General features: G+C 44.0%; 1 protein-coding gene across 2 annotated transcripts in view; it reads left to right on the plus strand.

Annotated features, from left to right (window-relative positions):
- SH3RF3 (SH3 domain containing ring finger 3) overlaps nucleotides 1-25,041 on the plus strand; it is a 218,231-nt gene that overhangs the window by 167,815 nt on the left and 25,375 nt on the right. For both annotated transcript variants that reach the window (XM_083437722.1, XM_083437721.1), the window contains 4 exons: nucleotides 10,655-10,755; nucleotides 16,093-16,263; nucleotides 19,281-19,528; nucleotides 22,625-22,959. In XM_083437722.1, coding sequence (XP_083293848.1) covers nucleotides 10,655-10,755; nucleotides 16,093-16,263; nucleotides 19,281-19,528; nucleotides 22,625-22,959 — 855 coding nt within the window. The remainder of the gene's footprint in view (nucleotides 1-10,654; nucleotides 10,756-16,092; nucleotides 16,264-19,280; nucleotides 19,529-22,624; nucleotides 22,960-25,041) is intronic.

Below are 25,041 nucleotides of genomic sequence, written 5' to 3' on the forward strand. Positions count from 1 at the left end.
TTTTAAGTTTTGTGTATTTACACCATGGGACCTTTTGAGTGCAGGGTGGTGTATATGTTTGGTAGGTGAACAAACATATGTACATACATGTGTGGTGAGATCTTAAGTTCAGAGTCATGGTAAACCATGTGATATTACATGTTATAGTAAGTCTAAACCACTGAGCCCCTTGGGCTTGCCAATTGGAAGGTTGGCGGTTTGAATCCACACAAAGGGTTGAGCTGCCGTTTCTCTGCCCCATCTTCTGCCAATGTAGCAGTTCAAAAGCATGCCAGTGCAAGTAGATTAATAGGTACTGCTGCAGTAAAGGTAAAGGGACCCCTGACCATTAGGTCCAGTCGCGGAGGACTCTGTGGTTGCGGCGCTCTTCTCGCTTTATTGGCCGAGGGAGCTGGCGTACAGCTTCTGGGTCATGTGGCCAGCATGACTAAGCTGCTTCTGGGGAACACCGTTTACCTTCCCGCCGGAGTGGTACCTATTTATCTACTTCCACTTTGACATGCTTTGGAACTGCTAGGGTGGCAGGAACAAGGACCAAGCAACGGGAGCTCACCCCATCGCAGGGCTTCGAACTGCCAACCTTCTGATCACCCAGCCCTAGGTTCTGTGGTTTAGACCACAGCGCCACCTGTGTCCCATAACCTGTGTCCCATAACCTTTACCTGCTGCAGGGGGCGGGTAAATGGCGTTTTCAGGTGCTCTGGCACTCGTCACAGTGTCCCACTGTTCCAGAAGCAGTTTAGTCTTGTTGGCCACATGACCCGGAAAACTGTCTGCAGGCAAATGCCAGCTCCCTCGGCCGCACCCCATAGTCAAGTTTGACTGGACTTAACTATCCAGGGGTCCTTTACCTTTACCTTAAATTCTGTACTACCATACATGGAAGGTTTAGCACTCAGAAAACTGTCCAGAGCTCAGAATGAAAGGATATGCAATTTTATGGCAAAGTATTGTACTAATAATGCAGGTTACAGAACTAAAAAGGATTATAGTAATTATGAGCGGTACTAAATTGGGAGGCGACTGTGTGGGGAAAGGATGCACAGTAGTGAGCAAGATGGTTTAATGTCTGTTGGGCTTCTGGTCTGACACTGAAGCTAAGAAATGGGCTGCAAGCAAAATACAAATTACCAGGGTGCAGACTTCCGTAACTGGTACCTTTCAAATATTCTGGACTATAACTCTCATTGTTGCTGGTTGGGGTGAAGGGAGTCATAGTCCAAACATCTGAATGGACAAGGTTGGGAAGGCTGTATACAAAAAAATTGGCAACTGGCATTATACCCAACATATACAGTCTCTAACATGGTCTATTTATTTACAGTGTCATTGGCCACCTTTCAGTAAATATGCTCTTGAAAGCCTTTAATGAAAACCTAGCAGTGTATGATGAGCAGTAATGTCCTTGCCAGCCTGCAGCATATTTGAAAGATTAGCTACCAAAGTGGGAATTCGCCAGGAAGAATAGAATTCTTTCCATGCCCTGTCCCTTCACTCATTGCTGGGTTTTTTAAAAGGCAGATGGATAACCCAGAGGTTTTGAAGTACAGTAGAAAAACAGTGGACTTGCATGTCCCATTTATTCATGGGACGTATTCAGAATAGTACTGCAATGAATCATAGAACCCAACCCCTAAAGTGCAGGAATATGCAGTTGTCCCATAGGGGGATCAAACCTGCAATCTGGGCATTATCAGCACCATGCTCTACCCAACTCAGCTATCCTGCTCATGAAGATGAGCACACACAGGAGTCCTTTTAGGCAAGCCGGAGGACTTGTCTAGCCAAAATTGACTTTAAACATCCCTACTTGCAGCAGTTTCAATATGCTATTTTGCAATATGCTGTTTTACAGTGCCACCAAGTTTTAAATGAAAGTTGTGGTGTGGTTTGGGGGAGGTTTTGCAGGAAATTAAAGGGAGCAGGATTTCATTTACACAAACAAATGACACTTTATTTTCTTTATGCAGCTGTAGATACTTAGGTGTATGTCCACGAGAAGAAATGTTAATACGGGTTTTGTGTAGACATTTTGTGAAGGTGGTGGTTCAGGAAAAGTGGGCATGATTGCCGCTGTCCCTGTGTAAGTAGTTTTCATATATCTGACTTACACACTTACACTTAGAAAAATAACCACATGTCATTTGTGTTCACCAGCCTTTAGCCTCAACAGTTCTTTGGATTACCGAGAAGCTGAGTTCAGTAGTTCTCCTCCTGACAGTTTCACAGAACAAGAAGTAGAGGTCCTCAAATAACATCTAGTAGTTCAAGAACTGCTTTCTTGTGGCAAGATCTCACATTGCTGTGACATTTGTTTAAATACTGGAACCATGTGGAGAGGACAAACTGCATCGGAAATTTCCACATGGTTCCTGGATTCACATACCAGCAGTAATGTGTGAGCTCATCATGGAAAAAAAGGGCCAACTATGCTAAAAAATATACATGAATGCAGTCTTAATTACTAAGAGCGTATGTGGGAGGAATAGTGAGTGAACTTACAGTGATGGGAGTGACTTGTTGAAGGCAGTCAGCCAAGAGCAAACCTTGGCTACATCTCTTAGTGCAAACCATGAGTCTGGGTTTAGATGTAGTGCTAAGCCAAACAATGACTTAGCTTTGGGTAGAGCAGCGGCAGCTGGACTTGGGGAGGTGTGAAGGCAGCCATTGTTTTTCCTGGTGAGTACCCATATACTTCCTCCTACACATTTAGCCATGGCTGGGCTTCGTGTTATGTGCAAACCAGACCGCTATGTGCCAGAACCTGTAAATATATCAAAACAGTGGGAAATTGTTTGGTTGATCTTCACTTGATTACATGGCTCTGTATTCAGTGAGAGATTGTATATGTTCCTAGTAGAGAAAAACACTTTTTCTCTAATAGACGAAGCTGTATCAGTTATATCTCACTTACCCTCAGACACTTCATCCGAAGCTAGTTTCTTCATTGAAAATGAAACATTTTCTCAATCTGTAAAGAAAAGGAAATGCAGGAGTTTTGTCTGTGCTAAAATGCATACAGCCGTCTCTATCTGTACAATAATCTATCAGTTACTAAACTAGGTGTCTCATCAGTATCCTTGTCTACTTATGTTTATACAAAATCCCAAGGAATTCATATTTGTTAATTAAGACATGGCACATTTGCCGACAGCATTGCAAAGCCATATAAATAAATATTATTCTGTAAAAGATGTTTTCATCAGGTCATAAACATTACTGGACATTAAAATAAAAAAATTAATCCATAGCGTTAAGGTTACTTGCTGCATACTTAAAACTTCCTTCGCCCCACATTCAAACCAATACAGTCCTATAAAATGAACTTACAGAATATGTTCAGCGATGAAAACAAATCACCACAGGATAGCATAAAATCCCCCACAGAAACTGCACTTGAAGATACTGTTGTTCTAACTATCCAAGATTTATTTTGCCTTTCTTTTTCTTTTCTTTTTTTGCAAATGGTACCACCTTAGCTGTTTCGTGCTCATTAACGATAAGCATGTAGAAGTCTTATACTGCTTTGAATGTATTTGAAAATAAGTGGTGGTCTTAAAAAGAAGAAGTAGTAGTTTTCATTGTTTTTTAAAGCTTGGAAGTAATAAATAAAGCATTGGGTTCTGACCACAACAATCGGGAAAAATCTATCACACTCATAACTTCCAGAGGAATAGTGAAGGAGCTAGGAAGCAAAAGGTTGGGAGAGAGTGAGTGTGTGTGTGTCTAAGCAAGTATTGACTCAATCGCTATTGTGTTCCCTTTCAATAGACTATGCACATCTAGCATATTTGATGCTGGCACGTTGAGTGCAACACATTAAACATAAATAATGGCCTCCTAAATTATTGTGTCTGTCACGCAGAGGGTTCTTACTGGCTAGTTAAATTGATTGGCACTGAGAGAATGTAGTACAGCTGCGAGCCAATGATAAAACTAAGGAGGAGTGAGGTTAGTTGTTAGGTTAGCAGGGGTGCTGTCCACAAGCGAAGTGCCGTGTGCTGCAGCTGAGGTGGTCCCGCTTGGCTCACTAATCTTGTCTAGGCCTCAGATGGCTCATCTTCCCTCCATTTGCACCCCTTATGAATTATTCTTCCTTGCTATTTAGAGAGGTCACAGGTCACCCTGCTCCAAATCCCCTGGTTTTTCTGACCAGAGATACGTCTCATAAATAATGAAGTATGGCTGGCTGCTCCCCCAGTGTAACAATCCAAGCAGAGAAGGGAGAAGGCAAAGGAAGAAGGCAAACAAATCCGAGTCTTGAATAGAGAGTCAACTGGTGCACGATAAGAACCGGCACATGATTCCCAGCTGAAGGGCACACACATTTCGGATAGGACAACAAACACCCAGTGTGTAGGTTCATCTGCTGCATTAAGATAGCAACACAAGCAAACTGAGCTCAGCAGAATGGTTTTCCTAATATAAAGGGAAATGGGGCAGGGGAGATCTGATTTGCACTCAAGAAAAGAGTGGGGGGAAATATAAAGTTTCAAACTATAGTATCGCATTGGGAGGCTTGAGATAAGAAGCAGACGGGTTATATTTAAAATGGAGAGGAGCCAATGGGAAAAGGTTTAACTTTACATCTGTGCATGGGAGACTGGGAAGGAAACAAATCAAATCCCTTCTGGTTTTGGATTTGGACAGAGTTTATATCCTGCACACGAACCATTCTTTGTTTTGCTCCAAAAAAATATTACTTTTATGGATAATGATAGTTGTACTCAAAACATATCACATTAGCTCATGAGTTTGATTTGATTTCTATTTCTTTCTTTCTTTCTTTCTTTTTGCATAAAATTAGGCTTATTCCTTGGCCCAATACTTTAAGTTTGAGCTGTTGTAGCTTCCTGGAGACAAAACACTAGGATTACAAGCACACTTGTTAGAAAACAGGGGGTGGATTTAATATGCCTAAGGTTGTGTTAACATCTTTCTACCCCCTGCCTTACCTATGGCATGATGTGCAAGTAAAGTAGGGTCAGTTCTGCTCATTTCGGTTAAAACAAATTCCAGTGAAAATAACTAGTTGAAAAAATGCAGATTTCCCAACATCAGTCTATATGTTTAGTGAGGAAGATGCCAGAATAAAAACATTATTGGCATTTACAGGATGCCAACTAAATCAAGCTTCTGTTACATTTTAAATAATGTGATTTACTTCCAAGTAAATGCTTTTAGAATTATTCTGCATGCCTTCTTGAATCCAACTATTTGGGGTGGACTACACACGGGAGGGGGGAATGCTGTAAGTCAGAAATTAAATCATTTATAACAAAAGGGGGGGAAAGCTATGGAAAAATCGCTTAGAATTTTCTTTTGCTCTCTGGCGCCATCTGGTGTTTCATGTTTATAACACATTCAAAACGCTGTTTCTTGACTAACGTAGCCGAGTCCCAAATCTTACCTGAACTGGGCTTGTAATCTGAATTTGCTCTGCATTCAGAGTGTAACCCACAAAAGATGTCCAATTGGAATCTTAGGAATTTTAAACACCTTAAATTCATATTTGAGTTGGGGGGACGGACAGTCTAATGCGAGGGTTAGTGTTTAGCTGGTTATATTATGACCTTACCTATTGCATTAGTCCACCAAGTTTCACATCACCAGTATGGAGTACAGTTTTTTAGGACAACAAATAACTTGGCTATGCCGTTGTCAGGAGCATGCAATACATCCACGATGCCCCCCAGGCAGACATTCACATGGAGAATGTACTGTATTGCCTTCCAGCCAGCCAAGGAAGCAGCTGCAGTTCCCATAGTTTCCACTGTTGTTTCAGCACATGTTCCAGCTGCCACATTCATAGGAATTAGTTCTGAGTACTTGGATCGGCCAGGTCACACATTCGTTCTTCTTATGAATGCATCCCTTAGGACAGATGTGGGCGGGGGGGGGGTCACAGGGATGAGTTTTTTTGAATGTCCGAATCAGCCCTAATGTTGCCGATTATAACTTGAGGCACCAATCTGGAAGTGAACAAGTAAATCCGTCAAATAGTCGCACAGCCCTCTGCCAAGCAAATTAAATTTAAGAACGTAGTGGCATTCTTTATACAGAAGGTGGGCATAATGGAAATTGCTCATAGGAGCATAGAACCACCGCTGCTTTCAATGGATCACTGAAATGACAGCCTAATGCTTTCCTATCCGGGCAGTGTAGCATGCAACCAGGAAAGTAGGAAACATCGAAATTAAAGGGAGGAATTCACAAGAAGGTGGAAACTTACATGGACAGCAGCAACTGCTTCACCAAGCCCTGTAGCCATGTGGGACTCTTATTTCATGGAACTGGTGTTCCTGGGTATTGCTGAGCCACTGTGATGCTCCTGTCCAGCTACAAGAAAATGCAGCTTATTCTCCAACCTCTTCTGCTGCCTGCTGGTGCAGGGGAGGGTTAGAAGTGCCACAGATGGCTCAATAATTTATAGGCTAAATAAATCCATAGGAGAGATTGATGTTCATCACCTTCCGCAGCAGACAAGTAGATGGTGTGTGCCCATCTGCAGCTGTAATTATGTTTATCTGTATATATAGGGGTGTTTTTAAAATATATGGCACCATTAAATGGAAAGCTGTATTCTGGAGCTGTTGGATGTTTTACCTCCCACTTTGGTAATTAACATTTGATGAGAATACTTGATCTTGACTGTAGTTCTTTCTTGCCAATACTTGGTAACACAACTATGAATTAAGTGCTTTCACATTATTTCCAAGAACATTAAGGCCTGGAGTGATTGCATGACCCATTGTTTTATAGTCAGTGGATTTGACAGAAATGAGTAGCATGAATCTCAAGGACCATTAGCCTGTTTTCTACTTCAGCTATTCCCAGATGATGGCATATTATTAACCTGTATGTGTGTATCGGAGTACATCTCTCTCTCTTCTTAAAAATAAGATACAGCTATATAATCCATACATTAAAAGACACATTCCTTTCATAAACGAATATGGGAAGGAGTTCCTTGCTGTGAAATATTGTTAAATTTGTTTTGAAATCAGAATAGGAGTTGTTGGGTGGTAACTTCGCTAATAGCATCAACAATAGCATTTTCCCTCCTCCCACTTGCAAAAATAATGACCTATACTGGTATTTTTCTTACTGTGCTCAGCTCCTAGGTGTCAACAAAAAGACTTGCTCTTTTAGCGATTCCCGCTCCCCAAAAATTGCAGAAAACAATTCAAAAAAGCAAAATTCAGGGTGGAAGTAAAACGTGTCTGAGCTCTGGCTCAGACATAACACTAAGCCAAAATATGTCTTAGCCCCAGGCAGCCCAACACTGCAGCTGCAATCTTAAGTCCAGAAACTTGTACGTTTTCTTCTTCTTCTTCTTCATGCCAAAGCCATGGTTTGCCTTAGTATTACGTGCAAACAAGGCTAACGTGACTCACCTTGAGCGCTTGGCATCAGATAGGAAGAGAAGTGTGAATAAATGAAAAGCACGTCAGGTAGCACCTCCAGCCTGTAAATCAAGCACACTGCAGTTGCCACTGAAATGGCCCGTGCTCTCAAGGGTTCTTATTCTGTTCTGTTGGATGCAACGTGGCACAAACATCCTGTTAGGGGCACCCAAGGTTGCCTTGACATAGGCTCAGTTCAGGCCCTTGTGAAGGCAGTTGTCTTCGTGTGTTGAAGGGCTGAACATATTTGCCTTCCTGCCGTGGGAGCACCACAAAGACCCACACATTGCAAAGTCTGATTGGTACAATCTTTCTCTACTTCCCCCCTGCCCAGAGGGAACAGTTCTGCGGTGATGCGTGTAGGCTGATGCATGAAGCAAACATGTCTCACTTTACATTACATATAAGGATAGGTGACGAGCGCACACCTGCCTCCAGCACATGAAGACTGTTGCTGTTTCAGGTTACATTTTTTTGGAGGGTTTTTGTTTGCTTGCTTGTTTTTTTGGGATAAGGTTGCCTTAGGCCCAGTGCATCCCTCCCTCCGAAATCTTCTCTGCAAAGTTATCTGCTCTCATGCAGTGCCCACGTGCCTCTGATCTTAGGAGAACAATGCATATGGAATGAGAAGTCCGAGGCTCAGCATCAAAGGGATGCTTCTGCATGGTTGCCCTTGCGCCAGTTCCTGGTGCCGGCACCAGCTAAGTAAATGACTGATAGGAGTTTTAAGATTATTAGACGGTGAGCTGGAAAGAAGCATTAAAAGTTTGTCACACTTCACAGCTTATGAAATGCGCCTCCAACTCGTGGATTTGAAAAATCCCACAAGACTTCATAAAGAAGAGGGGAGATTTATAAATATATTCCATCCAAGGTCTCTTTAATAGCTGAATAAGTGAACCCGCCACTTTCAAGTAGATACAAGACCTTGGAAACTTTTAATACCATAGGGCCAAATTCAACCTCAGATGATAGATTGAATTCTGATGAATGGAGCACAGGGTTTACTTTTACATACTTCCAGGGATTTAAGTACTTCCAAATTCCTTCCTTCTGCTGTACTCAGACAGGCTTTTACCTTCTTTCTTGTTGCAATAACAACAGAAATCATCCTGTGCCCTTGGGTAGCCTCATATAATCCATAGAAAACTATACAGTGGTACCTCTAGATACTCTGTTCCGGAGCCCCGTTCGCATCTAGAAGCAAACATAACTAGCGACGGCACGTCTGCGCACGTCGCTTTTCGCCGCTTCTGCGCATGCGCGTGACATCATTTTGAGCGCCTGCGCATGCGCAAGCAGCGAAACCCAGAAGTAACGCACTCCGTTGCTTCCGGGTTGTCGCGGAGCGCAACTCGAACACGCTCAACCCGAGGTATGACTGTATCTCTATTTGTACCCAGTTGTAAGTTCTGTCTGGTTTTTCTTATGAAAATGCTTTATATGATTGGAATGGAAAGCAATATAAGCTTCAATACAAACTGTATTATAATGACCGTAATTATTTTTTCATTGCTCTGTGTTTCATCCCTTTTCACTAAAGAGATGAGCAGTCCCAGTTATTAAAAAAAAGTAATACTCAGAACAAAGCAAACGACAATAATCTATTTTTCAACAAACATGTAAAATATTATTATCACACAGGGCTAATAAGAAAACGATTTAGCAGGAAAACGATGCGACTTCTCAAATTAAATGCTGCTCCTGTGATAGAGATATTGAGCAGGTCCTTGAAAGCAGACTCAAAGATTTGCTTTCCAAGTTCCAAGGCTGCCAAGATTGCTGGGCACGTTGCAGCTGAGCTATAATCGTTGCTGTGAACAATCAAGTGTTCCTTGTGCCAGAAATATATTCCTAGAATGTGTAAAGCTAAACAAACATGCCTTAAGGTAATAAAAAAAGAGTTGCTGTAAAGCAAAATATGTATTGTTGAGTTGAATATACATCAGCCACAAGGCAAGATGCACCAGCACATCAATGTTTAGGAGGTGCATTGGCTGTTGCGTGTTCACAGGGGTTCCATGAGCACTCCCTTGCCACCACAGACTCATGATGTCCACAGCTGGTGCAGGGAAGACCAAGGAAATGAACACAGATTGGTACTGGGTTGGATTAGGCCACAATTTTATTGATTATAGATAAGAGTAGGTTTGGCTAAGGCATTGGGCATGTATCCAACATCAGGCAGCTTGCATCCTGTCTGATAGGAACCCATTGGGGTCGACCCTGTGTTGGGGAGTTGCCCACGACATGGACCACATGCCACGACCCCACACAGGGTCCCATTGGGAGAGGTGTTTTGGCCCATCAGTCCCCATGTGGACTTCCGGACAGTCACCCCTGCTGAATCCCATTTGAGGATCCCAATATCTTATCCATCAAAGTTGTGACGGTTGCTATGAGGTAGGTGAAAGCTTGCAAGCTGGCCAGTTTGCATGCAGGAGAAAATTCCAGATATGGTGACTGAGTAAACCATAGCAAGGTCCATATGCCAACTTGCCCGCTCCTACACTGAGCCGACACCTAACAGACTGGGTTGGTAGTAAATCCTGCAACTGTCAGCAGGGATGTCAGCCTGCATGTAGGTCCAACACAGCCAGAGGAAGGTGGTGACAAGTGATCCTCCCCTCCCCCAGCCATATAGGAAGATGGCGGCCTCTTTGGACCAGCCATGGCTGCACCATGCAGTAAATGCCGCTCCCCCAGAGCCCCAGGTGAGCAGATCATTGCTATTCTCCACAAGCCACCAAGAGAACAGCTACCAGCAGCAGCAAGACCTGAAACTGCAAAAAATAAAAATTAACAAACAAACCAGGGAAGACTTGGTACACAAGTGCCAAGGTGTTGCTAGGAACATGAATGGCAGGGATCAACCAGAGAGGCCTTCAAAAAGTACTTACGGTAATTGTAAGGGGATTAGAGGTACTTTCACTGCCTTTGGAACAATAGTAGCTCTGCCTTTCAAGCCAAACCTTGAGTATGTGAGTCACCAGTTTGTGAGTGATTCGAAGCACGAATTATCTGAAATCTATTCATCTGGAAGCCTTGTATAAAGAGCTCTTTATTGATATTGGCCCATAACATTAAGCTAACATTGCAAGGATGTCAATGGTTAGGGCAGCCATGCCAATGAAAGTCTTTGGGATTCGGGGGAGAGAGAGAGAGAGCAGCTCTAACTCCTGAACAAGTCTTAAGTATGTTGTGAAATTATTTGTTTTCATTTCTTTCTATTTTTCTTTCGTTTCTAGGATTCTACTTTCGCTGGAACTGCAACCATGACTGGACCCAGAACAAGTGCAATCATTGGAGATCAGGGAACACCATCAAAGGTCCAGCTGCCCCTCAACATGTAAGCCTCCATTCTGCACTGAACATTGTTTTAAGGATACGCAGCACATTTTGTCTCTCATTGTTTGCCGTCTGAAATAATAGCTCTGCGACAGGAGCACTTCTCATGTAGTTATCATTGTCTTGAACATAACCCAGCCTTCTGCCAGAGCTGAAAAATGAACAGTGAAAGGCCAGGTCACCTTCTTTATATAGCAAATTTTTAGCTTCCAAGATATTTATTACAGATGTATGAATCATTGCATAGCAGGCTGAGTGGCTATCAGCTGCAGAAATCTGCTCCTGCAAATTAAACCATTACATTCCTGTACAATTGAACACCTGAGACCATCTTTGTTAGGACGCACGGTTTCTAGAATGAAAAAAAAAAAAAAACTCACCCAGTTGTGCACAGTAGAAAAAGAATAACGAAGACATAGCATTAACATCATATGTGCAAAAAGCTTCAGCTTAGGCAAAAGATGATTCAGGTTGATTAACTATTACTTAGAAGAAGAGGTTGACTTTATCAGGGATAACTTTAAATAAATCTCATAATGGATGTATTTTATATTTGTATCTACAGTGGTGCCTCGCAAGATGAAAAGAATCCGTTCCACGAGTCTCTTCGTCTAGCGGTTTTTTCGTCTTGCGAAGCAACCCTATTAGCAGATTAGCGGATTAGCGCTATTAGCGGTTTAGCAGCTATTAGCGGCTATTAAAGGCTTAAGGGATTAGCGGATTAGCTGCTAAAAGGCTATTAGCAGCTTAGTGCCTTAGAAAAAGGGGGTGGGGAGCGGAAAAAAATCGCAGGAACTCGCAAGACATTTTCGTCTTGCGAAGCAAGCCCATAAGAAATTCGTTTTGCGAAGCACCTCCAAAACGGAAAACCCTTTCGTCTAGCAGGTTTTCCGTCTTGCGAGGCATTCGTCTTGCGGGGCACCACTGTATTTGACATAAGTTATACTGCTGAAACAGAAACCCAAGTGTGGGCCCGATGTATATTTCCAAAAATAAATCTGAATTTAATAATCTGCTTTGCCCAAAGGAGGAATTCGGGAAACTAAATTACCCTGCTTTTAACTTCTCTTTTCAATGAGGGCACAATGTCTTTAGAATGTCCATAATCAGGAACATAGGAAGCTAGCTGCCTTATGCTGAGCTAAGCCATTGGCCCATCTAGCTGAGCATAATAATAATAATCTATTATTATCATTTATTTATTAATATCCTGCCCATCTGGCTGGGTTTCCCAATAGAATATTAAAAACATGATAAAACATCAAACATTATAAACTTCCCTAAACAGGGCTGCCTTCAGATGTCTTCTAAAAGTCAGATAGTTGTTTATTTCCTTCACATCTGATGGGAGGGCGTTCCACAGGACAGGCACCACTACCGAGAGGCCCTCTGCCTGGTTCCCTGTAACCTCACTTCTGGCAGTGAGGGAACCGCCATAAAGCCCTTGGAGCTGGACCTCAGTGTCTGGGCTGAACAATGGAGGTGGAGACGCTCCTTCAGGTATACTGGGCCGAGGCCGTTTAGGGCTTTAAAGGTCAGCACCTACACTTTGAATAGTGCTACACCAGTGTTTCCAGCTGTTTTTAGAGTACAACTCCCATCATCTTTTGTTAGGTGGACCAGTGGTCAGGGATGATGGGAATTGTAGTCCAAAAACAGCTGGAGACCCAAGTTTGGGAAACACTGATCCACACTGACCGGCAGCATAAGAATTTTAAACAGGGGTCTGTCTCCCAGCCCTACCTGGAGATGCATTCAGACAGAGGCCATCTTCAGATACCACACTTAACTGTTATTGCTTAGCCCACTGTGAATGAGCTGCAATGAACCTTCAATCAGTGTACTCTGTTCTCCTCCTCTCATGCAATTGCTTTTGCACCCAGTTCGGCTTAGCAGAGGTTAGATCATTTCATCTGAGCCTGCAAACTATGATAAACATTAACTGGTTTGTTTGAAACAAGGCTATTTGATGAAACCATGGCTCATGATGAACATTGCACAAAGCTGTGTTTCAGCATGACTTCTGAATGCAGCCATAATGTATTTGTATAAGAAGAGAACTACGTCTATCTGTTGGAACATAGGAATCTGCCCTGTAGTCAGGCAATTGGTTCATCATATTCCCCACACGGACTGGCAGTGGCTTACCAGGGTTTCAGATGAGGGATCCACCCACAACCTGGGACCTTTTGCCTGCAAAGCAGATATTCTAGCACTTAAGCTTCAGCTTTCGTAGTAATTTGGGCAAGGAAACACCACACCAGATAAGATAATTGGATAGTAACAGTTGTACAGGTAACAGTATAATTGTACAAATCATAGGACTGTAGATGTGTTTCAGTTTGCAGTATAAGCAGTTAATTCCCCATCTTTCATCGCTAAAAATATATATATAAGGCAGGTCCTCTCTTCATTTTAGCAGTCAGTTGCCGACGTTGTTTCACTTGACCAAGTTATAGAATATTTTATAGAGAGAGGGGAAAGAAAAATAAGCACCTTCGTGCTCTTTGTGGCCGGGAGCCAGGCTTCACTTCAAAGCAATTGTGTCTCAAACTGATAATAGACCTACAGAGATGACATTAACCATAGCACCATGAATTCAACATTATAAATTCAGTCACAGTTGAGTCCCTCAGGCCCAAAGTTAAATCTGGAAATTCTGGCAGGCAACTTTTAGTGCTGAATATTGTAGATTAAAACTGTGTCAGTTAACTAGATCCAGCCCACCGTACTGTGAAATGTCATCTTATTGCCGCTTTGAAGGTGCTAGGGTGATTTCTCTCTCTCTCTCTCTCTCTCTCTCTCTCTCTCTCTCTCTCTCTTTATAGTTTATCTCAGCCTCAAAGTGTATGCTAGTGGGTGATGAAAAGCAGTCATGTCCAGAGACTTCGTAGCTGGATAACGCTGTTAATCTCAATACTATGCCAAAAGCATGCTCCAAGGAAATATAAATACATTTTTTCCCTTATCTAGGTCATTTCGGCACAAGAATGGCTTTTCTGTGCTTTTTTGCAACAGGTGTCAAGCAGGGCTCCCTTCCACCTCCATCCAGAAATCATATCCACGCCTAAGGGTTGGGTCAAGTTTTGCAAAGGTGGTTTTTAGAAATGTTGGTACAGCCATCTTTGCTATAAACAGGGTGGGGGAACCTGCAGTCTTCCAGATATTGTTAGACGACAAATCCCACAATCCCATAATACATAAGCCATGTGGCTAGGGCTGATGGGAGTTAGTGCCTTGCAACATCTGGGCAGCCACAGTTTCCCTACCAATGATTAAAAGTGTCAGTCACACTGATGGTCAATAGACAGACAAGGCTGGGTACAGATATGAACCCAGTGGCAAGTCTTATTGAAGGTGCTGAAAGAAAAGCAGCTGAAACTGGTCAATCAACAACATTTATCAGGTAGCTTGCAGCCTCATCTAATTCAAGGTTTCTTATATATGGCATTGCAAGTCTTTGTTCAGGCAAAAACAGTTAAATGGTCATCCTGTGGAAGACCAAAGCCACTTGGTTCTTCTATAGTGCAAAGATAATATTATCATAGTGCCTAACCACCACAGCATGGTGCTAGGACCATGGCTAGGGATTGTACATTTGCTCTTTTGGTTTAAGTGCAAGTTCCACTGGGTGGCTTGGTCGCCCTTCTGTACCTTCTTCCAACCTCTTGACCTGCTCAAAGAAGCCCTTTAAACAACCTTCCTGTGCCACATTTGGTCTTTTCCTCAGTGACTTAGTAGCTGCAACTGCTGGTTTGCCTGCATAAAGGTCAAGGCAAATTCCCAGTTTGTCCCTTTCTAATGCCACTGGCCAGTTGCAGATACAGTGGTACCTATGGTTAAGTACTTAATTCATCCCGGAGGTCCGTTCTTAACCTGAAACTGTTTTTAACCTGAAGCACCACTTTAGCTAATGGGGCCTCTTGCAGCTGCCGTGCTGCCGGAGCACAATTTCTGTTCTCATCCTGAAGCAAAGTTTCTGAAGCACTATTTCTGGGTTAGCAGAGTCTGTAACCTGAAGCATATGCAACCTGAAGCATATGTAACCCGAGGTACCACTGTAGTGTTAATTTCTATGTCTGGTGTGTGCATATCGCCCAGGAGTGGCAGACGGCATGGCCCATGTTAGAGTGGTCCATTGTACATTGTACATGGCTGCAGTGCTTTCGCATGTTTACCATCAAATAAACACATAAAAGATCAGAACATTCCATATTGCAAGCACATGGTAGATTGAGCCCCAAAGTGCACCTAGAGGACTTGTTAGAAAAATGTAAGTGTCCTAATAATTACTGCCATTTTTATTTCCTGACTGCAAAACAGTGCAAAAGAATTCGTGGCACTGTAAAGAAAAGGATAAAGAAAGAAAGCAGGATTTATTTTTCAAATTACATTTCCTGGAAAACAGAAGTTTTAAAAGCCATGCATCATATTTATTGGCTGCAGTCTATAGTCCCAAGTAGTTCAGTGTTTCTTTTGTCATCTGTTCTGGGACTGAACTCCTCCTACTCCTGTTACTCCCATTGCTAGAAAAATCCACACGGGTTTTAGTAGAAAAGGGCAGTTTTGTGCAATGCAGCAAATGTTCAGAACATTTTAAGGAGCATTTTCATAGCTTATAAAAAGGGGAAATTGGGAATTGTTTTCTTTATTAATTATTTCTAGTCATTGTTTTGTAGCATTTCTGTATTATTGCATCACTTTAATCATAGAATCTTAAAGTTAGAAGGGACCCAATGGCCATCTACTCCAGCCCCCTGCAAGGAATTCTGATTCATTGTTCCTTTTCATCTCAGTCTATCACATCCAGCTAAGATTGAGACTGTCCTTTTGACACCATTGGAGGAAGTTATTTACAACTGACTTTAAGTCCAATTAATTTAAGTGAGGCCTAGTTGCCATGCTTAACTTTACCGGGATGGACCCATTTAGTACTCTTCCTTTTTACAGTAGTACATCGGATTAAGAACTTAATTCGTTCTGGAGGTCCGTTCTTAACCTGTAGCACCACTTTAGCTAATGGGGCCTCCCGCTACCGCTGTGCCGCTGGCGTGCAATTTCTGTTCTCATCCTGAAGCAAAGTTCTTAACCCGAGGTACTATTTCTGGGTTAGCGGAGTCTGTAACCTGAAGCGTCTGTAACCCGAGGTACCACTGTAGTTGGAATAATTTGCCATTCTTTACACTTTTAATAACTCCCTCTTACCTGTGTGTTTAGGAAGCATCGTTTATGACAAACAGAGCTTTCCGATGGGGGAGAACTGAGATGCAGCTTGAATCAGGTCACGTGTGTGTTTCAACTTCATACATTCCCTCTTTATGTCATTCCTTTCTCACAGCTACTTGGCATTATATGCATACAAGCCGCAGAAGACAGATGAACTGGAACTACGCAAGGGTGAAATGTATCGCGTTATTGAGAAGTGTCAGGATGGCTGGTTCAAAGGGACGTCTTTGAGAAACGGCATGTCTGGAGTCTTTCCCGGCAACTACGTAACTCCTGTTTCGAGGTGAGAAACAGTGGAAAGATGGGCGCTGAGCAATCATACATATCCTGAGCAATGTTAGCGTACAAATATATTTCTTTTCAGGTTGCACTGGGTTCCCCTAAAATAGAAAGAGAGAGGCTATAGTGTATATCACTCTGCTATCAGTCATACTTTATGTACGTGTCAGAGACCCTAGATTGTTGGTTACACTCAGGATAGATAGCACTTGACTAAAGGGTTTATTGGTCTTACTCAGTGACCCAGTTTAGAGGTAACATTCCTGGTCGAATAAGCCATGCTTTATTCAAGAGGGAATGAGCTCAGGTGCTTCCTTCTCTGTATCTCTACCTTTAGAACTATAGACCGGTAGAGTTGGAAAGGAGCCTAAGCCTGTTCCACTGTCTAACCGCTCTAAGTCCCTGAGAGTTCTTCCTGACGTTTAGTCGAATCTCCTTTCTTGTAACTTGAATCCCCCCGGAGTAAGAGAAAAGAAGCTTGCTCCATCTTCCATGTGACAGCCCTTTAGATATTTGAAGATGGCTCTCATATCTCTTAACAGTCTCCTCTTTCCCAGGCTGAACATACCCAACTCCCTCGACCATTCCTCATAAGGCTTTGTTTCCAGACCCTTGATCATCTTGGTTGCCCTCCTCTGCACACAATCCAGTTTGCCAATGTCCTTCTTAAACTGTGGCACCCAGAACTCACCACAGGATTCCATGTGTGGTCTGACCAAGGCACAATAGTGTGGTACTGTTACTTCCCTTGACGTGGACACTGTACTTCTAGTATAGCCTAGAATAGCCTTAGCTGCTTTTGCTGCTTCATCACTGTCAAGGAACTGCCATCAGCTCAGAGGCGAGAGGTGGAAGGGCAGTTGTGTTACAGGGAGCCTCGGAAGATCTTGCGAAGCAGTTCTTCCTCTGGCGAGGAGGGAAGCCCCGCCTCCAGTGGGGAAGGGACGCAGGGATCAGAAGATGCTAGGGAGAGCCTCAACACTGAGCCTGAGCAAAGGGGAGGGGAGGCAAGTCCCCCTTTGCCAGCGCCCACGTTGCGCAGTAGGTTTGCGCGCAGAGAGAGGAGGAGAAGGATGGGGGTCACTACTGTTATGCTGGGGAAGGTATAAGGACCGCCCACTCCCAGATTCTACTAGTGACTGAGCAGACATGGACTTGTGACGCTCTGCACTGTAAGATAGTTTGTACAGATAATAAAGCCTGGGAAAGACAGGTTGGAGTCTTGCCTGTTTGCTCTCGAGCAACCACACCATCACCTGACAATCACATTGTTGACTCACGTTAAACTTGTGGCCTTGTAAGATCCCTAGGTCCTTTTCACATGTACTACTAGCAAGGGACGCGGGTGGCGCTGTGGGTTAAAGCCTCAGCGCCTAGGGCTTGCTGATCAAGAGGTCGGCGGTTCGAATCCCCGCGGCGGGGTGCGCTCCTGTTGTTCGGTCCCAGCGTCTGCCAACCTAGCAGTTCGAAAGCACTCTCGGGTGCAAGTAGATAAATAGGGACCGCTTACTAGCGGGAAGGTAAACGGCGTTTCCGTGTGCGGCTCTGGCTCGCCAGAGCAGCGATGTCACGCTGGCCACGTGACCCGGAAGTGTCTTCGGACAGCGCTGGCCCTTGGCCTCTTTGAGTGAGATGGGCGCACAACCCTAGAGTCTGTCAAGACTGGCCCGTACGGGCAGGGGTACCTTTACCTTTTTACTAGCAAGCCAGATGTATCTTCAGAGATACTTTGTGCTTTGTTAAACCAATTTCCAGTGACATCTGAACTGGAAACTTATACTTGAAGTATAAATTGTATATTCAAACAATTTATATCTCAACAAGGCAATGTAATATATCTTTGTAATATTTATCTCCATGATACTGTTTAAGCTAAGGTGCTGGAGTTAATTTTTTCTCCTTTTTTCTTAACCTGGCTGGTTTTGAGCAGCCAGGTAAATAAGATTCTGATATTTAAAGCATGATAAATTAAGCTACCAAAAAAAGGGATTGATTTAAATCTCTGACCTAAATTTCCAACTTTCTAATTCATATATTTACAGAACAAGCATGCATATTAGTTGTTATAACAATTAAAATGTATCTGTTTGCAATTAAGCAGGGACCTTATGTTACCCAGGAGAATAATCTAAGACCAAAGGTCATAAAGACAGAATTCCTTTAGCACTGCAAAAATTATTTCTGCTTAAGGGAGCAATTGTGAGATTAAGGATTTCTGTTTGAATCTTTCTCTTGCATGTATAAAGACCCTAAGCAAGATAAATTACTGGAAGACTGTAAGGTTGCAATGCAGTGCAGAGTTAGGTGTGCCTAACACTCATTGAATTCAATTTGTTGGCTGCTGGTGGTTTTTCACATGCTGTGCATTTTGCATTAGATTTTGCTCCCGAAGCTACAGTCTCTCAATGCGCTTACCCTGTAAAATTTAGAGACCCAACGACCTTCATTCCATCATGATTTCTGTAGCATGCAGTCATTCAGACTTCTTTGCAGTCCTTGGTGACAAACGTAGCCAAGCAGAGAGGCATGCCTACCCAGAGGTACTCAGGTGACTGGCTAGTCGATTAAAATTAATGATCCAAATACTGCTTTAGCTTCTGGGATGAAAAATTTCATAGACCAAATGGCCTGATGTTAACTCTTGTCTCTCCTCCAAATATTCTTGCATCAGTCTTGCATTGCATTATTATTATTATTATTATTATTATTATTATTATTCCATTACATCGTTGTGTTTTTGTGGCTGCATCACATTATTATTATTAATAATAATAATCTGCAGCAACTGCAGACTTTGCATAGGTGCATGAACTCTGATTTCACCAGAGAAACCTAGCAAAGTGCCAGGGAAACCTATTGAGAGGTGCAACTGAGTGCCTTTGCTGCAGAGCAGGCTAACAAAGCTATCCCTCTGGAAACGATGATAAGAAGATGCCTTTGATGTCTTCTTGTGTGCCTGCACAGAGCATTTGCTTTTGCTTTCCCCTCTCTATCTCTCTCTCTTTCTCTTTCTCTCTCTAGGGTTCCTGCTGGAGCTGGTCAGCCGAGGAATTTGGCAGGAGGGTCTCCCACAGCCAAAGGCTCTCCAGGAGCCGTCCACCCAGGAAGCCCAGCTCTTACAAACACCGCTGCTGTTGTCAGGCCAGCTGTTCCAATCACCACTCCGCCCACTCAGCCCCAGCTGCCAACAGCCTCTCCGCAAATGAATAATTGCTCGAGGTATTCCTCTCAGCAGACAGGCATCCAGCCCCGCAGTTCTGTACAAATGGGTACGTATAGGTCCTTCATGTGTCTGAACAATCCATATTCCCCAAATCTAGTATTCTGTCTCAGATGCACAAGCCCCTGGAAGCCTTTTGTCTCCGTAGGTTTCCTCTGAAAATATTCTGCTCTATTTGAAGCCCAGCATGCAATAAGGAAAGGTTTTTACGTGCCCTGTAGTGTTTAGGGTAGTATTTATTGATTGCTGGGAACTGAATTTTGTTTATCAGGTTGTCCACTTGCCACAGCTGAAATCAATTACGGTGCTTACAAATATTTACACAAATACCTTTTGGAGCATAAAACACTCTGCATGCTGAGAAGGTTAATGCTTCTAAATCCACTTGACAAGCAGTGCATGACTTAACATTTTAAAAACATTTTATTAGGCTCTGAAAGATGAAATGTCTTTATTATGCAAGGCAAACACGAGCGATAAATCTGAGGTCTTGGAATTCAGCAACCTTTTATTGAAAATAAAATGTAAACAGAATACATGCATTCCGCAATGTACCTTTTCCCAGATGGCTTTCTTGATTCAAATAATAATTACCTGCGTACAGATTCATTCTGCTTTTAACATTGACTATAATGCATAGTAAATTATTAAAAAAACAGTTAATTATATATCCCTGTGGCAATTCAAAGCCATTTCAGAAATACTTCCTGAGGCTGACAGATTGCCTTCTCATCCTGCAGAGCTATCTAATTTGTCCTGAGAATTTTTTAAATTTAAAAGCAGCAACACTCAACACCTGGCAACGGTGCCACAGTGTAGATTTGGGAGGTTAAATGACCGCCTCAATGCCAGGTCGAGCAGCTTGTGCTATCTCTGGATTTTCAGGGAAATTAGTAGACTACAGAGATCTTGTTCTGAGCAGAACGAATAAAAAACTGATATAAGCTGTGCTATTTCTCAGAAAAGCAGAAGAGTGAGAAAATAATTCCTTGGAAAATTAAGGACGAGGTGCCACATCATATTTTGATGTTGCTCTTTGGTTCCCATCTTCTGCAACAGGGATAGTGCCCTACAGACATTGCAGGCTATAATTCTCATTATCATTGACCTTTGGGAGTTGGAGTCCATAACATCTGGAGGGCACCATGGTGGCTCCCTGGTTATGCACCCCATTGAACATAGTGGGGCTTGTTTCTGAGTAGCTACACAAACATATGATTGCACGGTTGGATATAAGAAGCGGTATTGCTTGGACAGCGTTTGAGCTTGAATGTAGGAGTTTGATGTTGAGTCCTCAACTGGGTGTATAACCCCTTTATCCTTGTTATTCTGAGATAGTTTGTTACCCCCTTGCGATAAACAACTTGTTGTGGTTGATAGTTCTGTTTGTATGAAGGGTAAATACTGGGAGAAGAGTCTTCAGTATGGTTTTTAAAGCTACTCCCCAATACAGTGGCAGACTTTGGCCCCTCAAATTTCAGCAGTGCCCTGTGAGACTCTAGACACCCCCTTCTTGCATTGCTTTGTCGCCCCCTGGTGCGATCAGAACCGGTCGCGCGACCCTAAAAGCCGCCTCTGCCCAATAATATCTATAATGGCAAGATACAATGCTAGGGACCTCAGCTCAGTAGTAGAGCAGCTGCTTTTCATGCAGAATGTCCCAAATTCAATCCCTGGCATCTCCAGTTAAAAGGTTCAGATTATAATATAGTATAGTAATATAATAGCAGGTAATGGAAAGACTCAGAGACCTGTGGCCAGTAAGTGCAAAATATACACAGGTAGGTGGATGAATACTCTGACCTTAATACCGTATTTTTCGCCCTATAGGACGCACTTTTTCCCCTCCAAAAATGAAGGGGAAATCTGGGTGCGTCCTATGGGGCGAATGCAGGCTTTCGCTGAAGCTTGGAGAGCGAGAGGGGTCGGTGCACACCGACCCCTCTCACTCTCCAGGCTTCAGGAAGACATCCGCAGCCTAGGCAGCCCTGCAGGAGGTTCCGCAGGATTGTCTAGGCTGCGGATAGCAGCCTGCTTCCCGGAGCGTCGGGCGCCCTGAAAGCAGAGTGCCCGGTGCTTCGGGAACACACCCGCAGCCTAGGCAGCCCTGCGGGAGGTCCCCACAGGGCTCCCCATGCTGCGGATAGCAGCCTGGCGCGAGGGGCGCCCTGAAGCAGAGCGCCCCTTGCGCCGGGCAGACATCCGCAGCGTCGGGAGCCCTCCAGGAGTTCCCCTCAGCGCTCCCCACGCTGTGGATAGCAGCCTGCCGCCCGGCAGGCGGGGCGCCCTGAAGCAGAGCGCCCCGCGCGGACATCAGCCAGCCCCACAAGCTCGGGGGACTGCAGGGAGGCGCAGCGCCGCCATCCCGCTGTTCCTCAACCTGGTTTGGTTTCCCCGACCTGCTTTTGGGGGGGAAATAAAGGGGGGGGAAATTCCTTTATTTCCCCCAAAAAAAACTAGGTGCGTCCTAGGGGACGGAGCGTCCTATGGGACGAAAAATACGGTAATTAGGTAGCTTCCTATGTTCAAATGCAAGTAAATCTGCATGATTTTAAATGTGATATCCTCCCCCCCCCCCGCTTTTGTAGTAGGCAAGTCTTGTTGAAACTAATGCCAACCTGATCCTAAAAGTATTTGTCTGGAATAAAATGTACTTGAGATGAGTCGGTGGCCTTGCAACAGTTTTTTTTAAAATACTATACGCACTACATTAGGAATTATGTTCAGTACAATTTCTTCAAGTGCTTTAGTACGTGTCAATCCACACACTGGACAGGTTTGGAGTGTTGGCCTGATCCAGACCACTTTACAACCTTTAAAAGTGACTACAGTCATACTTTGGATCCTGAACACCTTTGCACTCGGACGTTTTGGCTCCCAAACGCTACAAACCTGGAAGTGAGTGTCGCAAACGTTATTTGGAAACCGAGCATCTGACGGGGCTTCCGTGGCTTCTGATTGGCTGCAAGAGCTTCCTGCAGCCAATCAGAAGCCGTGCTTTGGTTTGCGTTTGTTTTGGAAGTCGAACGGACTTCCGGAACAGATTCCGTTTGACTTCCAAGGTACGACTGCCCTTCCTATTTTTGAGCATGTTTAGTGCCAGTCAGGTTATTTCCTTACTGTTCCCTTCTCTCTTTCTTTCCAGTTGTTCACCCTTCTGTGCAGGCACAGGACCGGCCCACTGCTACAGTCTCACCACTAAGAACCCAGAACTCCCCCTCCCGCCTCCCAAGCACTGTGGTCAGGCCACACTCTGTGGTTTCTCCGCAACACATCCACCACTCCCCTGTGCACATCATCCCCGGAGCACAGTGTGCCAGGCCCATGATTCCCCTCACGTCGGCGGCAGCAGCGATTACTCCTCCCAACGTCACTGCAGTCAACCTGAATGGAGAAGCAGGAAACGGGCCCATCAGTAGCCTGGCAACTTGCAGCCCAACCAACACAGCCTGCAAAGCAGAAGAGAGGAAAAACGAAAAGGTAACAGACAGCTCTGGTGTAACAGGGAAGATGCCCTTCTTAACAATTGTAAACACAGGGCCCACCGTATGATCCAGAATTGCTGGTGCTTATAGATATGATTGATAACCAGTATGGGACACCAGTCTAAGAGAAAGATGTCAGTGGCAGGGGTAAAGGTAAAGGGACCCCTAGCCGACTCTGAGGTTGCGGTGCTCATCTTGCTTTATTGGCCGAGGGAGCTGACGTACAGCTTCCGGGTCATAGCCGCTTCTGGCGAACCACAGCAGCACACAGAAACGCTGTTTACCTTCCCGCTGGAGCGGTACCTATTTATCTACTTGCACCTTGACGTGCTTTCAAACTGTTAGGTTGGCAGGAGCAGGGACCGAGCAACGGGAGCTCACCCTGTCGCGGGGATTCAAACCGCCGACCTTCTGTTCGGCAAGCCCTAGACCCTATGTTTTAACCCACAGCGCCACCTGCATCCCTCAGTGGTAGGGGAGTTATCATCAATTAAATCCACCCTCTTGTCCTTTGTCACTCTTGTCAAAATGGAACCTTTCCTTACACATAGAATTGTATTATCTTACTTCTGTTAACTTTCAGACTATTTCAGGTTAGTAAGCGTCCCTTGCCAGCATCTCTTTGTGGATAAAATGGCAGCCCATCCAATAGTCTTCTTGACCTTTTTCCAGTGATTGAAAAGGGAGAGCCCTTCCAGTCTGCAAGGTCATGTGTGAATTAGTATAAGCAGTTCTTAATGCTAAGCACCTATAGCCTAAAGCTGTTTGCACACTTGTTTCATTGATTCACTTTCGGAATGGCGATGGGTTAAGTGCCCAGCTGCGTGTGAGGTCCCCATCTGCTGCACTTGGCATGCTCTTTTGTCTAAATCCTCCGCATCTGAAACAGCACAGAAAGACACCAAAGAAGTGCCGCAGGTTCCATCACCATATGGCCAAGTTTGCAGGAAACTGCTTGCCTAGTTACATAGAAGATGTTATAAGTTCAGGCCTTGGGGGCTTGGAGTTAGAGGCACAATACAACACTGACTTGTAAATGGCTGAGGCTGTTTTTTAACCTCACTGTAAACATCTCCTTCAGAAAATTGCCTTGCCATGCTTCAGTGAAACCAAGAGAGGGGATGGGATTAAGTATGAATAGGTGCAATCTGCGACTGATACATTGTAGGTGCAGGTTTTTAGGATTCAGCCCTGGGAGCAATCGTTCCATGTCAACACATTTAGATGTGTTGCTAGTGCCAAGCTGCTTTAAACAGGCTCAGCCTGTTAAGCCCTTAACAAATGCAGAGTTTTGCTTTCGTTCAGAATTTATGCATTGCCAATAATCCTCAAATATCAGTGATGAAGTCTGCCCACTCGAAGCCAGTTGCAGAGCCAAATTATTACACTCTACCTAGAAGTATACCAACTACTGCAGATCTTATACAGCATGAGACCTAGCCTCTTCTCCTGATTTGTGGATCTTATGGGGGGGGGGGTGTTGAGTGTGCTGAAAGAGATCTATAGTTCCATAGTTGGTTGCTGAAGCTAAAGTCTCTGCGCTTTTTTCTTATGTCTTGAACTTCTGTGGCCTTTCCATGCAACACACAACAACAGCTCCTGGGCAAATTTGCCTATGTTCAAATGAGATGTTGAGAAAGTGGTGTCCTTGGTAACTGAACTTGAGAACAGAACACTTAAAGGAGAAGTGTTTTTCTCCAAGTGGCCCCCAAGCAAACTAGTTGCTGACCGGGAACCTTAATTGGCATCTGTAAGGTGTTAGATTGAGACTGAAGGGTAGCGGTATCCTGTGCTTTATTCTGGCACAGAATATGCATAAAACCTCTTTCTATCTGTCCCACCACTCCCCCTCTCAATTTAATTAATGTGCAACACAGTTCAGATACATCACGCTGAATACCGTATTTTTCGCCCCATAGGACGCACCGGCCCATAGGACGCACCTAGTTTTTTGGGGGGGGGGAAATAAAGGGGGGAAAATTTATTTTCCCCCCCCCAGGTGCGCTGCGCTATTCCCGAAGCTTGGGGCATGCGGAGCTCAACGCGCCCCAAGCTTCTGGGTGCCGGCAAGGTCTCC

The sequence above is a fragment of the Podarcis tiliguerta genome (assembly GCF_965153285.1).
Source record: "Podarcis tiliguerta genome assembly, chromosome: 4".
NCBI classification, from domain to species: domain Eukaryota; kingdom Metazoa; phylum Chordata; class Lepidosauria; order Squamata; family Lacertidae; genus Podarcis; species Podarcis tiliguerta.